The 16928-nt window shown below is 37.7% G+C and overlaps 1 protein-coding gene and 2 pseudogenes across 9 annotated transcripts; 1 reads left to right on the forward strand and 2 right to left on the reverse strand.

Moving 5' to 3' along the window:
- On the reverse strand, positions 11–1708 carry LOC110265119 (annotated as a pseudogene).
- LOC107610051 lies at positions 1518–7392 on the forward strand (annotated as a pseudogene).
- Positions 8756–11566, reverse strand: LOC107607566 (heparanase-like protein 3). 9 transcript variants are annotated; one of them, XM_021106142.1, is made up of 5 exons: positions 10661–11566; positions 10317–10417; positions 10036–10118; positions 9766–9908; positions 9045–9541 (listed from the first exon to the last, which is right to left on the reverse strand). In XM_021106142.1, the coding sequence occupies exons 3-5, from the start codon at positions 10068–10070 to the stop codon at positions 9276–9278; spliced, it is 444 nt and encodes a 147-aa protein (XP_020961801.1). In that variant the 5' UTR covers positions 10071–10118; positions 10317–10417; positions 10661–11566; the 3' UTR covers positions 9045–9275. The 9 variants fall into 9 exon arrangements, 7 of the variants coding, with proteins under 7 accessions (XP_020961794.1, XP_020961801.1, XP_020961799.1 ...); XM_021106140.1 differs by having other exon boundaries at positions 10036–10197; positions 10661–11564; XR_002350249.1 differs by adding an exon at positions 8756–8904 and having other exon boundaries at positions 9034–9541; positions 9766–9919; positions 10036–11359.

Here is a 16928-nt window from a genome sequence, read left to right on the forward strand (position 1 = left end):
CTGTATACCCTAATCAATAATTATACTAATAAATTAGGCCCCTTTTGTATTTGACTGCAAATTGAAGCCTAATTGAAGATCCAAAGCTTTGTTATTACTTCTATGACTTTGTATTTGATGATTTGAAGAATCAAGAAAATTGCAGGCTTGAAAATGTTGTAAGTCCTATTATTATTATTATTGTTATTATCTGTACTAGTATTAGAGAAATTGAATATGCAAGAATCTTGTGGTGAAAAAGCAGCAGCTTGATATGATGATGGCAGAGATGAATACCAATTACTATTTGATGCTTTCTCGACCAAAAAGTTTGAATCTTAATTATTGGGGTTGAAGCTAATTTGGGATTTTTCACAAACTGTGAAGTTAGAATAGTAGTTGTAAGAAGAAGGATCATAGAACCAAGGTGTGTTACTGTTATTATGATTATGATTATGGTAAGAAAATTCATGATGATTGTTGTTTGGGAAATTGGGCTGTTGAAGATAGTAGTTTATGGTGGCTTTTCTTACTTGAAGCTGCAACTTTTTCGTCTTCATCCTCTTTTCTTTGTGAGCATTTTGGTGCCCACCAAGTGCTTGTAAATTTGCAAATTCCTTCAAACAGTATTGGCACTCAAACTTCTTCTCATTATTATTAGTGGTTGTGGTTCTTTGATCTTGTGCTGTGGTTTTTTCCCTAAGCTGGGTTTGCTAAGAGAGAAGGAGGAAGAGTGATGGTTTCAACAGTGCTGATTTCCACGAAGACAACTGCATGTGAGTCTTTACCTATTATTATATACTACAAGTATTTATTGAAAAAATAATATTAATAGATATCATATAATCATGAAAAGAAAAAATAAATTATGATTAATAATTTTTTTTATCTTTTTAATATATATATATATATATATTAATAAAATTTAATTAAAATTAATTGAATATAAGTAAATAGAAAATTGCTATATATATTATAATTTGGATATGTATTAGTCAAAAGCAATGTAGCTTGGTGATCAGATTGTCCTTCTTGTTGCAACCCTGGAGTGAGGAGTTCGAACCCTATGTGAGTCATTTTGTAGCTTGGTGGACGCTGGAGCTTATAGAGACCATGGTGGACTTGCAGAACCCAGATACATCGTAGTTTCGCCTTCAGTTGGGACCAACCGGTTCGGTTCGGTTCGGTTTTTACCAGATTTGACCGGTTTTAACTGGTTCGTTACGGGTTCAACTGGTTTATTCCGGTTCTCTGCCTTGAACGATCCTAACCTTGGATCGGACCGGTACAGGATCCGGTTTATCGGTTTTCCAATTGAACTGATCGGTCCGGTCTGATTTTTGCAACTATGCTGTGAACCAACGAGATTTGTGATTCAGTTAGAAACTATAACCACCAAAATTGAAAAGTATTGTTGAACCGTTGAATCGGTCGAAAATCAGTCGGTTGAACCGAATCGAAACCCGTCTAGTTTTCAGAAATTTCTCCAAACGACGCTGTTTTGTTTCAAACTTCAAAGAAACTCTAACCAAATTGCAGCACCGTCGCGACCTTACTCACTCACTCACTCCTCCTTCCACCTCAAACGGCAACCCTAGCCTCCACTCACTCACTCACCCTTTCTTAACCAGTTAACCCTAAAGGCCTCCCCAGTCCTGCAATTCATCAACTCATCATCAACACTCATCAGACAGCCACCACTAGCTGCAGCAGGCAGCAGTCCTACCATCGCTGAACTCCTCTCCTCTCCTCTGCCAGAGCTCGTCGTTGCCGCCGGATTTGTGACTGATAGAGGGTGCCGTCGCCGAACGTCTCTGCTACTCACCCTCTTCTCCTCGCGGTGAAATCTCTGCTCGGAGCTCTTCTTCGTTGCCGTCGCAAACTGCTCCTGCTTGGTTGTCTTCTCCTCGCTGTAATGAGCTCTGTTCCCGGCGCATCTCTCTTCAAGCTCTCTCTCTCTCTCTCTCTCTCTCTCTCTCTCTCTACGAGGTCACTGTCAGCGCCGCGTTACTCCGAGCTCACACTCTCTCCGAGCTCACTTTGTCACCGCCGTTCCTCCCTCGGCGTCTTACCAGTAGGCTATTTCTTCAGTTTCATCTTTATCTTCTAGTTAATTTTTAAGATTCTGAGCTGAGTTTGTGTTCTGAAATTGGATTCTAAAGTTATTGTTGTTGTGATTTTGAAGTTATTGTTGGCATGAAGTTTTTTAGTTGTTATAGTTGGTTCTGTTGTTGTCGAATTTGTGTTGCTGTTTCATTGTAGTTACTAATTTGCAATCATATAATTTCCATGGTTTTGAAAACTGGATCGGGACCGGCCAATTGGACCGGTTCAACTGTGAACTGGCAATACAAATGGTTTGATTCTCTGCTCAAAATCGCTCATTCTAAAAGCGGACACAAACTGCTGAGCCGGCCGGTTCGACTGGATTGGAAACCGGCCGGTTTGGATGGAACGACCCCGTTTCGCTTAAATTCCTAGAGAAAAAACACAGAACGCGGGCTCAGTGCTGTGCCTCCCACTACCCCTCTTTCGTTCCTTCCTTTGTTCTTCACTAATCAAGTAATCAGAAAGCTCAACTCAAAGAAAGAAAAAGTGAAAACCCTAGGTAGCCTCCACTGCCGGCGTCCGTCGTTGTCCGAGGCTACTCTCTTCGTCCTTCGGCGTTCTCCAAGTCTCCAACCGCTGTCCGCTCTCAGATTCACCAGTCGCAGGCGCGCAGCCTCTTCCTCGAGCGTCCGTTGTCTTTGTCTGCTTGCCGTCGTCTTCGTCTGCTGACTCTGCTCGCCGTGATGCTCGCCGTTTCAGACCGAAGGTCAGTGCTCACTGCTCACTTGTTCTTCGTTTTTTTTTTTAAACTTTTTTAATGCTCTGTTCAGAAAGCAAATCACAGGATGATTAATTGATTATTGAATGTTTTGTGATTTTATTGAAGAAAACCCTTCTCCATTCAAATCTCCTTCCTTCGAGTTCAGAGATCAGAAGCTCAACCAAGAGAAAAACCCTAGCCTCCACCACCGCCGCAAGGAGCAGTCGTGTTTGCCACCGTCCGCCGCAGTCAGGGCTTGTCTCTTTGAGTCTTCGTCCGCCGCAGTCAGTGCTCACTTGTTCTTGTTTCTTTTTTATGCTCTTTTCAGAAATCATTGAACGATTATTGAATGTTTACGTTTTTATGGAATGATTATCTGGTTAATGATTATTGATTAGCTCTGGCTGCTCTGTTCTGCTGTTGTTTTGTGTTTTGTGATCTTTTTGGGTAGTGATGTGCTGGTTTGTGTTTTACTGTTTTGTGATTTAATTATGCATAAATTGTGACTGTCTTAATAATTAATTGAACTCCAATATTTTGTTCAAAACATTCCCAACCTTGCTGTCCTTGAATGCTGGAAATAGACTGCTTCTGCCTGGGTTGTGGAAATTAGAGCTTTTATTCTAGCACAATAGCATTAATAAATCTAGCCTTTGAATTATTAGTGACTTTTGTGTGTCATTAAGCTTCACAAATTATGCTGCATTATGACTGGCTTAATTCTGAGATTAATTTATTTGTCTTACTTTAAGGTGGATATATGAGTTTTTAAATATGGTGATATGGTGAAACAATTTTATTTTTGATTTACTATCTTATTTTCCCATATACAAGTCCTGAACTATACTTTTGTTGTACACTGCATCCTGCATAGGTTTTTGTTGCATTGAATGGTGCATTTCAATATTTCATACACTTTTGGAGTACTTTGCAAACATGTATAATGCAGCAGTTGTTAGTTAATTAGATTTGGACTTGAAACAGTATATTTTGTATACTAGCTGGGCTACTTAATCTTAGTCTTAATTAAAATATAAGGTTAAGGATTTTACAACTTTTGTATTTCTAATTTTACATGTTAAAAACTGATTGTACTAAGAAGCTAGTTAAAAGCATATTTTTTAAAGCTTTGGACTAAAACTGTACGCAAATACATGAAAAGTAGTTTATTTTACTGAAATTGTAGAGTTTTTGAAGAGAAAAGGGTTCATTTCTTGAATGATTGATGCTTCTGTTATTTGAAACTTCAGAGATATAACTACAAAACGATTTTTTCGGTTGAACCACGGTTGAACCGGTTAAACTAATAAACCAATGAACCAATGACTAAAACAGTTCGATGACCGGTCCGGTTCTCAGAACCCTGATAATTTCTGTTACTGATTTTAGATCTGAAATTGTAGTTGATGATTGCTGAATTATTGCTTGATTCTGGCAAGATTGAAAGCATATCTGGTTGTTAGCGATGATTGAACCATCTTAGAGCTTTTCCTTCCATAACTTGAATCATTGAAGGATTAGCTATGCTCCAGTGCTGTTCTGTACTCTCTATATTCTGTATTTTTAGTGTTGATTGAATGATTAGTTCACTGCTGTTTTTTTTAGTTAATTTTTGGAAAAAGATTGTTAATCTTTGTTAAAATTCTGCTGAAATTTTGCTAAAATTGTGATCAGCTGAAACTTATGCTGAAAATTTTGCTAAAAGTTTTTCAGAGTTTCTATTTGTTCATTATGATCAGTCTTTTGTTAGAGAAGAAATAAATGTCATCTTTGTTTTTAATGAAGAAATAGATGAATTGAATTAACTGAATAAACTCAATTAACTAGATAAGTAGATGATCGGATATTTATTATTGGTTTGGTTAATCCAATGAATTTTTTTTGTTTCTTGTGACAAACAATTTGTATATATTTAAGATTTATATCAGAATATATTTATATTTTTATTTATAATTTGATATGTTATTTTATTATAATTCGGTTATTTCAGTTGAACCACGGTTGAACCGGTTGAACTTCTAAACCGATGAACCAATAGCTGAGCGGTTTGATGACCGGTTCGATTTTCAGAACTTTGATTGTACTTGTGAGTTGTGACTGCCACGGTTTTAGAGTCCTTTTCACTGTTTCTCTAACGCCACCGCTAACCACTCAAAACTGCTGCCGAAACAACCATGCTCTCCATTGCAACCCTCAACCCTTCAACCCCATTCAATCACTCCCCAGGTTGCATTGTCCGCCGTATCCTCAACCGTCACTCTCTCCTCCCATCCACATTCTCACTACCATCCAAATCGAATCCCTATTGCTCTTCCTCCTCCTACAGACCCCTCCGCGTGCGCGCCATTGACGCCGCTCAGCTCTTCGACTACGAGTCAAAGCTCGCCAAGGAGTTCACTATCTCCCAGCCCCTCAAGATCGCAATTAGTCCGCCAGGGCCACACCGTCCTCGCCCACTCCCGCTCCGACCACTCTGCCGTAGCCAGAAAGCTTGGCGTATCGTTCTTCCAAAACCCCGACGACCTATGCGAGGAGCATCCCGAAGTGATCCTCCTCTGCTCCTCCATAATCTCAACGGAGCGCGTGCTCCGCACGCTCCCTCTCCAGCGCCTCAAGCGTAGCACTCTCTTCGTTGACGTTCTCTCCGTCAAATAATTCCCCAAGAAACTCCTCCTTGAGCTCTTCCCCCTCCGATTTCGACATTCTCCGCACTCACCCGATGTTCGGACCTGAGTCCGCACCTAACAGATGGACCGGCCTCCCATTTGTCTTCGAGAAGGTTCGTATCCTCGACGAGGAGCACCGTGTTTCTCGCTGTGAGAAGTTCCTCAATGCGTTTGCCAGAGAAGGTTGCAGGATGGTGGAGATGAGTTGCGAGGATCACGACCGTTATGCTGCCGGTTTGCAGTTCATTACTCATACCGTTGGAAGGATTCTTGAAGGGTTGATGTTGGAGTCGATGCCGATTAATACGGAAGGGTACAAGAGTTTGTTGGGGTTGGTGGAAAACACTGCTGGGGATAGCTTTGATTTGTATTATGGTTTGTTCATGTTTAATAAGAATTCTTTGGAGGTGCTGGAGAAGCTTGATTTGGCGTTTGAGGATCTCAGGAAGCAGCTCATTGTGCGGTTGCATCACGTGGTCAGGAATCAGTTGATGGAGGACGGTGAAAGGTTGCAGCAGCGGGATGGAAGTAACAGCCATGCATTACTCCGGCAAGTTCGTAATGGATCTGCATTGCTACATTCTAGGTATTTGATATTTGGAACTTGAAAAATCTCAGGGATTTTGCTACATTGTGTGAATATTTCTGATTGATGTTTTAGAGAGTGTCCGTGTTTGTTGAGATTGAGAGCAAGCAACTTAATCATTTTGAATTTGGAAGATGTTCTTGTGATGGGAAAATGGTTAATACATAATAATGATTAATGAGTAATGATGCTAATAATGCAGATCCAATGATGATGCGCTGCTAAGTAGTTCCGTTTCAAACAATTATAGCTTGTCTGATGAGAACACAAAGCTTAAGATTGCAATCGTTGGTTTTGGAAACTTTGGTCAGTTCCTTGCAAAAACTATAGTTAGTCAAGGTCATGAGGTTTTGGCGTATTCTAGATCAGACTATTCTGATGTGGCTCGGGAGTTGGGGGTTTCATATTTCAGCGACGCAGATGATCTTTGTGAGCAGCATCCAGAAGTGATCTTACTCTGCACTTCCATCCTTTCGACGGTTAAAGTTCTTAAATCATTACCTTTCCAAAGGTTGAAGAGAAGTACATTGTTTGTTGATGTACTATCCGTCAAAGAGTTCCCTAGAAACCTCTTCCTTCAACACTTGCCTCCTGATTTTGATGTTCTCTGCACACATCCCATGTTTGGGCCGGAGAGTGGAAAGAATGGCTGGAAAAACCTTCCTCTTGTTTATGACAAAGTTAGAATTGGGAACGAAGAATCAAGAATATTGCGATGTTGTCAGTTTCTTGACATTTTTGCTAGTGAAGGATGCCGGATGGTTGAAATGTCTTGTGCTGAGCATGATTGGCATGCAGCTGGATCCCAGTTTGTTACACACACAACAGGAAGATTTTTAGAAAAACTGGGGTTAGAGACAACACCAATAAACACAAAGGGTTATGAAACTTTGTTGAGTTTGGTGGAAAATACCATGGAGGATAGTTTTGATCTGTACTATGGTTTATTCTTGTATAATTTAAATGCAATGGAGCAACTAGAAAGATTCGATTTGGCTTTTGAATCATTGAAGAAGCAGCTTTTCGGACGATTGCATAGGATCTACCGAAAGCATCTATTTGAAAATGAAGAACAGATCCTTGCTTTGCCAGAGAGGTCTACGCTGCCAGAGAAATCTGAAGGCAGTAATGTATCATCACCTCTTTCAAAAACTGTAGACACCAAATGAATTAATGCCAAAGATTTCCATCTCATTGGTAAGCATTGCAGACCCCAATTATTCTAATAGTAGGTTTAAATAAATTTGTTAATTCTAAAATTTCACATTCAATCATTCTTGGAGTTTGGCTGCTCTGTCCCATTGAAATTAAAAGAAAAATGTTGTAATTTTCAATATATTTTAACTCCCCTATATTTCTTAGTTTTCATTCCATGTCTAGCTTGCTGCATCGATACCAGTGGTGCTGGATGATCATGTATTTAGGTGCCAATGCAGTTATTGGCGTTAATTGTAGACTTAAGAGTTCTGAATCCTAAGTGAGATAAAGCGCAGTCTAGTGGATAAGCATCCCGTGTTAGCGCACGGCTTTAACCCGTGATCTTGGGTTCACACGGAGACAACTCAATCTTTGTTCTAAAGCTCCCCTTCCGAATCTGAAGTGAGATATTCATTGAAATGAAAAATGTAGATACTTTAGATAAAAGTTGGATGCCTATAGGAATTGAGTGACTTAAAATGCAAATATTCACTTGGTATAACGTAAAAGCAGGAAATGATCATGAAAACTGCTGTGAAGTGTGATCACGGACAATGCTGAGGGATGGCAAAAAAATCCGCGCCCATGGATGCCCGCTGGGATTACCTGTGACGAGGAGGTTAACGGGGACCCTTCAAAATTTCTACGGGGACGGAGACCCACCCCCATGAATAAATGGTGACGGGTGCGGGGATCGAGGTACCCGCCCCACGGGACCTACGAAATCTCCACGAAAAATAATTTACTTAAATGTCCTTATGTATATAAGTTTTGTAAGTAACTCTAATTCATTTTATTTTAATTTATATGTTGGAAATTTTATGTGTATGTTATTATGTTAAATTTGTGTTTGAATTATGTGTGATTTGATATATTTGGTTGAATTATATTAGATTTTATTATATTTGTGTTAATTATCTTTTAAAAAAAATTAAAACTTAATAATATCCAATTATTCATAAATTTTGAATCATCTTGTTAGTAACAAGTTTAACATTAATGATAGGTATATTTCAGGGCTAAGGTTATCTTTGGATTGAATGCTCTTGTGGGAAGAACCATACAATCTGGTTCTGCAGTTGGACCATGGAACTTCTCCAATGCCGAATCTTTTATCCGTTACACTGCAAGAAAGAATTACAGCATTGCTGGTTGGGAATGTGGTAAGTGTTAAGTGTATGCGCCCTCATTACATATATGCTAAAGTAGTAAGCATCAGTGTAATTGATTCAATAAGACTAAAATTAAAAATGGTGATTTTAAGACTCATTATTTTTGTCACATAGCAGGATTTCACATTGAGTTTCTAACACAAACATTGCAAGTCTTTGTACTCATTTTTATTTTATATATCTAAACAAGACATCTTTTCACCATTGGGTAGAATGTGTGATCTATATGGTAAGTCTACACCCTCAACCAATGGTAGAAAGGTATGTGTGAGTTTGTATAATGAGCACACACTATTTTTCTGAAGAGAATGACACTTGAAAGCTAAAATGAAATAGTCCACAATAATGTGCTGCTTAGGGTAGGGTACCTATAATAATCTGGATTTGGCACAAAAGTAGTAGTGTTTAGTAAACCATAGTTTCCTCCAACCAAACTCTGTCTGCAGTATGTTCTGGTGTCATAAACAGCTGACATTCCAAGCTGAATCCAAATACCTGTGTTATGATGTATTAACATTAGAGCAAATGCTTGTAGAATCTCCAATGACAAAAAATAAAAAAATAAAAAATAAAATAAAATAAAATAAAAATGGAAAAAAAAAAATCAAGGTTAGTTAAACTAACCAGAAGCTGTAGACAAATGCATCAGACACAAGATGGTGGCCACTGTTGTAAGCCCCTCCTGCCTCACCAACCCATGCTTTTGCTTTGGTTGCTGATTTTTGAAGTATGTTTTTGAGGCCACTGAATGTGCTAGCCACTCATCAAGATATGATGGATCAAGAATTTTTTCAATTAGGTGCTCATCATGTAAGATAAAGTAGTAGCTTTTGTTATAACCAAAATTCATAAACATTGGTCAAATATTATAACATTAGTATTCCTATTTGGTGGATGATACCTGGTCCAAGGTTATATGTGTGATGAGATACCACATCAACAGATTTACCAGATTTGTTTACAAATTCCTGGAACCAATTTGCATCATAGAAGCCACCTGGAGAAATGACCAGTGGCATATGCCTAATCCCTCTATATACATCATGAATTATGTTTCTTAAAGCAGCAATATCAGAAGCATATTGATTTGCAGAAACACTTGTTCCAACTCCACTCCCACACAATTCATTGCCTGCACAAGCAAGAAGGAATTCATTTATACAATTAATTCTATTGAGGGAGACATGCTATTTTTGTTTTGCAAAAAGTACTTGAAAGACTTGCAATGTTTGTGTTAGAAACTCAATGTGAAATCCTGCTATGTGACAAAGATCATTTTTAATTTTAGTCTTATTGAATCAATTACACTGATGCTTGCTACTTTGGCATATATGTAATGAAGGAGCATACACTCACCAAATTCCCAACCAGCAATGCTGTAATTCTTTCTTACAGTGTAACGGATAAAAGATTCGGCATTGAAGTTCCATGGTCCAATTGCAGAACCAGATTGTATGGTTCTTCCAGCAAGAGCATTCAATCCAAAGATAACATTAGCCCTGAAATATACCTATCATTAATGTTAAACTTGTTACTAACAAGATGATTCTTGTTTAGTGCTAAAAAGATAGACAGAGAGAGACACAGAGGGAAGGAAACAACTTAAAAGGGAGAACTGATTTTTACCCTGCATTTTGGAAAAAGCTGTTTAGCTCATCCATCTATGCATTGGTAAGCATCCTTCAGTGAATCCAAGTAACTTAGAGGAGCTGTTAAACAAAAGGAGTACATGGTTTTGCACTTTCTTCAGTCCCATATATGACCTTATCTTACAAGGTGCCCCCTACCCTAATATTCAGAAGTAATGATCCTTAATAAGCTCCTAGGAAAAAGGTGGTCCCCATATGAATAAAAGAAAGAAGAGGTAACTTCTTGTGAATATTATAGAGATGTCTATTCTTTCTTACCTTTTACTGCGTTTAACAATATTTTGTTGTTGAGGTCCCGCAAGAAATGAAAATTAAAAGGTGTAAATTCCTCGCTCTCACTTTTATGCTACATACAGATTCTAAATGTATGAATGTTAGTCTGAGAAGTCACTACAGCATCATTCCATAAATGGGAAAAAAGAATATTATCACAGAATGATATTCAGAGCTCAAGAAAAAAGAAGGTATAACACAGCAGCAGAAACAATCTTTAGTTATCATTATGTTGGAATAATTTGCAGCAGTGAAAAATTTAAGCGGAAAAAAGAATAATAATTAGACAGATTCAAATAGCACAGTACAAAGAAAGAAAGAAAGAATACCAGGTTGAGAAGAGAAGCATGACCCCAGCGACATGTTCCATAGTCACATTTCTGAGGACGCCACCAATCAAGAGTCGCACAGACAAAATCATCATCAATCCTTCCAATGTGAGATTTCCCAAGTATCATTATTCCTTTCACTGCCTCATGTCCACTACTTTCCCTTCCATGCATAGCATTCACTCCAGTGAAGCTCAACAAACTCTCCACCAAGTAGAACAGACCCACAAACCTTATCATCAAAGAACCCGCACTTCTTTTTCTTTTTTGGTTAACAGTGTGCACTTAAGTTGGAACCATTTCAGCATGTATAATGTTAGGGACTTGGGAGAACGAATACAGGCCCAAATTTAAATGGGATTAAACATTAAAATTGTGGGTCTTAACGAAAAGCGAATGTTGTGGGTCTTATGCATCTTTCCGAATCACTATCAAATATTTAAAACCTTTCTGCAGGCACCAAAACTTAAGCCAACCAGGTGTACCACTTTGGACTTACATTGACCACAAACGAACAATTTACAAAAAAGAAAAAAAATTATTAATCCATTTTTTTTTCTCGAAAAGGATTATATGATCTATTAGAATTTTGATTAATCGAATTTCACCTAACCAGCAAAGGAAATTATTTCACAACGATAAAGTACTAAAATAAACAATGTACTACTTAATTATTAAATTGATATTTCAGCTTAGTTAACGATAGGTATCAGGATTTTGCATTGTTCATTTGCAGTGATACTTAATTGTAAATTATTATAGGATAGATCAACAATTCATATGGTATATAATTCACTATATTATAAAATAGGAAGCAGTTCTGGTATTCTTACGTACAAGCGAAATTTTATTGTTCTGTTCAATATAACCACTAAGATACGCTATAAATTATTCATTAAGTGGAGATACAAGAAAGCTTTCATTGAGTGAAAATAACGAGAAGGAAGTTCAAAGATGTCACGCAATCGGTTAAAAAGTTATTATGTTAATACATTTCTCACCATTTTTAAACTAACAACTTTTTTTTTACCAAAGATAGGAGACTCAAACCCGCAACCTCTTAATTGAATATGGGGAGACTATGCCGTTTGAGCTATAACTCATTGGCCACTAACAACTTCTTTAATATCATCATTATAATATTTATGTTATAATATGTAATTTATAAACCAAAATTAAAGTATTATAATTTTAAAATTTAACATTTTAAAAAAGAAAGCGTCGAAAAATTTCGATTATTAAAAAATAAACATCAATGCTAATAGTACATCACTTGATTAATATAAATGGCCTGTTATGTCAATTTTAGAAAATATATAAGTAGATATTGGTAGGAAATTTTAGTCTTTAATAATTTGGACTTCTTTTGGACATATAGTAAAAATATTTAGATGACAAAAGATCTGAAATTATATACAACTAGATTTAGATCTGTGTAAAATTAAAATAAAGGAGGAGGGTTGTGTTAGGTCTTCGGTAACCAACATAAAAATATAGTCGAACCCCATGACATGAATCAAAGACATTATTGCACTAAAGCTAGGTCGTTGCCCGGAAGCAACGCGCCGTATGGCTCGAGTACGGTGTCAAAGCAAGAGCCGCTGCATCGGTGCCCGGATGTAGTGTTAAATGAGAAAGGGTTCTCGCGTTTTCGTGAACGGACGAGGGTAAATAAGCTAGTTCACAAAGTAAAAGGTAAAGTTCGAAGCGACAGAAGGTTGAGATTTGGGACATGGAACATAGGCACTTTAACAGGAAAGTCCATGGAGGTGGTGGACACCATGACAAGGAGGAAGATTAACATTATGTGCCTACAAGAAACGAAATAGGTTGGTGCAAAGGCTAGGGAGTTGGATACTTCTGGTTTCAAACTTTGGTACACAGGAAAGGTGAAGAATAGGAACGGGGTTGGAATAATTGTGGATAAGCAGTGGAAGAAGGACGTAGTGGATGTCAAGAGGGTGGGAGATCGGATCATCTCTATCAAACTTGTGGTGGAGGGAGGTGCTTTCCATGTGATTAGCGCTTATGCACCGCAAGTGGGTTCGGACGAACAACACAAGATAAGGTTTTGGGAGGATCTAGAGAGTTTGGTTCAAGGCATACCTTTGGGAGATAAGATTTTCTTAGGAGGAGATTTAAATGGCCATGTTGGGAGAGAAGTGACTGGATATGGGAGTATTCACGGAGGCCATGGTTTCGGGGTGATCAATGCCGAGGGTAAAACTATTTTAGACTTTTTCTCAACCTTTGATCTTCTCATCGTAAATACATGTTTTAAAAAGAGAGACGAACATCTTATAACCTATAAGAGTGGCATGACAAGCTCTCAAATCGACTTCTTCTTGTTGAGGAGAGTCGACCGAAAATTTTGCATTAACTGTAAAATTATTCCGGGAGAGAGTTTGACAACACAACATAGGGTGCTCGTCATGGATTTTCGCGTTGAGCAAAAGTTGAGAAAAAGACATTATACGAAAAATCCAAGGACGAGGTGGTGGCGGATGAAAGGTGAGGAACAAAGAAACTTCCTAAGACGGGTAGGAGAAGAGGCAAAGTGGGATAGGAATGGAAGCGCGGAAGAGATGTGGAGGGAGATGGCAGAAGTTATTAGAAGAACAGCAAAAGAAAGTTTTGGTGAATCTAAAGGAATAGGACCAAGAGACAAGGAGTCCTGGTGGTGGAATGCGAGTATACAAGAAAAGATAAAGATAAAAAGGGAATGCTTTAAAGAGTGGTCTTTATGCCGCAATGCAGATAATTGGGAAAAATATAAGACGGCTAAGAAAGAGACAAAAGTGGCTGTAAGTGAAGCAAGAACAAGAGCATATGAGGGTCTCTACCAGTCTTTGGGCACGAAAGAAGGAGAAAACTGTATATATAGAATCGCAAAGAGCCGGGAAAGAAGAACGAGAGATTTGGATCAGGTTAAGTGCATAAAGGATAAGGATGGAGAGGTGTTGGCTCAAGAGGAGAAGATTAATGAAAGGTGGAAGAGCTACTTCTATGAGTTATTTAATGAGGGACAGAAGACTCTTCCGAGCCTTGGTCAATTATGCACAAGGGAAGAAGATCAAAACTTTAACTACTATCGAAGGATTCGAGACTTCNNNATGCTTTTTAATGAGATTTTAAGGTCAAAGAAGATGCCTGATGAGTGGAGAAAGAGCACCTTGGTACCTATCTACAAGAATAAGGGGGATATACAAAGCTACAGAAACTATAGAGGGATTAAGCTTATGAGTCATACTATGAAGTTATGGGAAAGGGTGATAGAACGGAGGTTGAGAAAAGAAATTGGAGAAAAAATAAAGTTGTATTTATATTTATAACTATAGATAAAATTGCTAGATATTGTTAGAGTATAACTAGGATCAATTAGATTAATTAGCATTATTTAGCATATTTAAATATTTATTATAGGATATTAAGTCTTTATTATTTCGATTCTTTTAGCACTTATAAATACCCTTCAATATTGTATCATTCTCAACAACCTGAACAATACACTCTTCATATTACTCTCTTAGTTCTAACATGGTATCAAGAGCATAGGTTCTTTTTTTTTCATGAATATTTGTTCATAGCCCTTCTGTTTTTCTCTTCCGACAGTGTCGATCCCACGAAAATTAACGGACTAAGCAAGCAATGGTTGATTAGCTATTCTAGTTAGACAAATTAAAATGAGGATTTTGATTATCAATTACCATAAAAGACAATAAAATAAAAAAGCAAACAATGAACGATTGAGAAAACAGTATGAAAATGGAGTTAAGGTTTTGGAGATGCTTAAATGTCCGGATTAATATTCAATGTCAACTACCTTGATCATGCAGTGATTATGTTTATGGCAAACCCAGGTGATTAAATTCCAATTTCTAGGCAATCCAACCTCCTCTAATCTAACTGACCGTCAATTCCTTGATCACTCAATTATATTAGAAGGTTAAGTTCAATTTCCGATTTATAAGCCACATAACCTAAGAACCCAAAAGCATAATGCAGTTATATGTTACGTACCACACTAAATCCAGATAATTAGAAGTTATGAGAAATTAGTTTCAAGCTGTAATTCTAATGATATAACTTTTCTAAAACTCAAATAGAATTGAAGTTAAATTAGAGTTATGTTCCAATAATCACTAATCCCTAGGATGAAGAACGAAACCAATCCTTAAACAATAATCAAGACATTAATCAAGGGTAGAAGAACAATTATTTATTAATCCATTCAAGTAAACAGAGCTCCTAACCATAACAATAGAGGTTTAGTTTCTCATGGTGTAGAAAACCCTAGTCGAGAAAAAGTTATAAAAGTGCGGAATGAAAATTAAGAGAAGAAAAGTACCCGCGAAGGCAGATCTAAATCCTATTTATAGTCCTAATTAAAAATAGATTTAAAACTTAAATAAAACCCTAAGAGATATTTTCTAACAGCTGTTTGATTTACAAAATCAAATCTTCAAAAGCCACATTGATTTGTTGCAACGTGTAGTCCATTGTTGTATACGCATTCGGCGCTAAACGCCAGGTAATGGGCGTTTAGCGCCACCCAGACAGCAAGCTTTGTATGCGAAGAAGTGGTCTCGGCGCTAAACGCCGGTGGCTGGGCATTTAGCGCCAGGTGTCTTGAAGTGTGGCACGCATTACGAAGCCTTCGGCACTAAACACCGAGTCGTTGCGTTTAGCGCCACCCATCCAGAGGAGAATTGTCTCTTTTAAGCCCTTGTAGTCGTGCGTACGCGCAGCACATGCGTATGCATGGCTCCTCTTTCTGCTCCAATGATGCATACGCATGGTCCTCGTTTGCTTCTTCATGCCTTTTTCCACCAATTCTTCATCCGAATGCTACCTGAAATCAATCAAAAGCAAAAAAAAAACTCAAAGTATCATCCAATGGGGCCTAATCCACTAGAAAACTCTAATAAATCAACAGAATACCATGTAAATTACATAGAAAATATATTAATGATGCTCACGCATCACAACACCAAACTTAAAATGTTGCTTGTCCTCAAGCAATTTGAACAATGAAAACTAAGAATGGGTTTGGTTAGAAGTTAGAGTTCCATTAAAGCTCATGCTTGTCCTAGGAGTGGGGTTTAGCTACATTGTGATCATGAATACATCCTTACTCTTCATTGTTCCTTGGACTTGGGAATGTCAACACCTCAAAGAAACTAAAACCCGCATAATATTATGAAACCTCACTCCCATTAAGTTCGAATTGATCCTTGAATTTCTTGCTTTGAACTTAGGGAGAATTTTTTTGTTGACAACTCTAAATGCTCCGTCTCAAGACAACTCTTGATAGTGAGCTTTCGATTGGTAATCCCGAACCAATTGGTCCAAGTTACAGGGTGATAAAGCACCCCGCGGATCTAGTGACTTAAACCTCTCCTTGACACAGTCGCACCACAAGCATATAGCCAAGATTTTGAACCCAAACATCGATGCCCAGAGCCTCTTTGAACTGCTAAATATTTTGTCTCAAGTTGGCTTGTGTAACGGGTTTTCAATCGGCAATCCTGGACCAGTTGGTCTAAGTTGTCGGGTGATGAAGCACCCCTCGAATCTAATCACCCAAGCTGCCCTTGGACAATAAACACCGCAGGCACATATTTGGATCTCAACCATTGATGCTCAGAACTTTGCAAATTAGCTTTCTTTTTTATTTTCTTTTTATCATGATTTTTTTTCTTGCTCTTTCTTTTTCTCTCTTTTTCTTGTTTTTCTTTTCAATCTCTTTTGGTTCAATGTTCAACCTCCTTCTCATTTATGGAGGTTTCATAACAATTCTCTAAATTTTTATTCCTCAAGAGTCAACATTCCTCTTGTTAAAGGAACTTTATATATAATTGCAATCACAATCACAAGTATAAATACCACCACATGCAATGTAACTAGACAATAGTAAAATAAACTCAACTTTTAATCATAAACACCACTTCTTTTTCTTTTTAATTTTTTTCTTACTTTTTGAGAATGATACATAAGACACCATTTGAAATTAAAAACATAAACTAAAAACAAGTTAAAAACTAAAAAAAAATAGAAACTAAGAGCCATGCATTAACAATAAAACTAGAAAATAGAAAATAGGAAATAACATAAGAAAACGGAAACGAAAATAGGATGAAAAGAACTCAACCACCTCAGTTATGACGGTGGCCATCTCCCTTCTCTGACTGTGCTCCATATGGTCCTCGCAGATGCCCTATGTCTCGCCTCACTTGGCGAAGCTCGTGGCGTTGACTCTCTTGTTTCG

Source organism: Arachis ipaensis, chromosome B07, assembly GCF_000816755.2.
Source record: "Arachis ipaensis cultivar K30076 chromosome B07, Araip1.1, whole genome shotgun sequence".
NCBI lineage: Eukaryota > Viridiplantae > Streptophyta > Magnoliopsida > Fabales > Fabaceae > Arachis > Arachis ipaensis.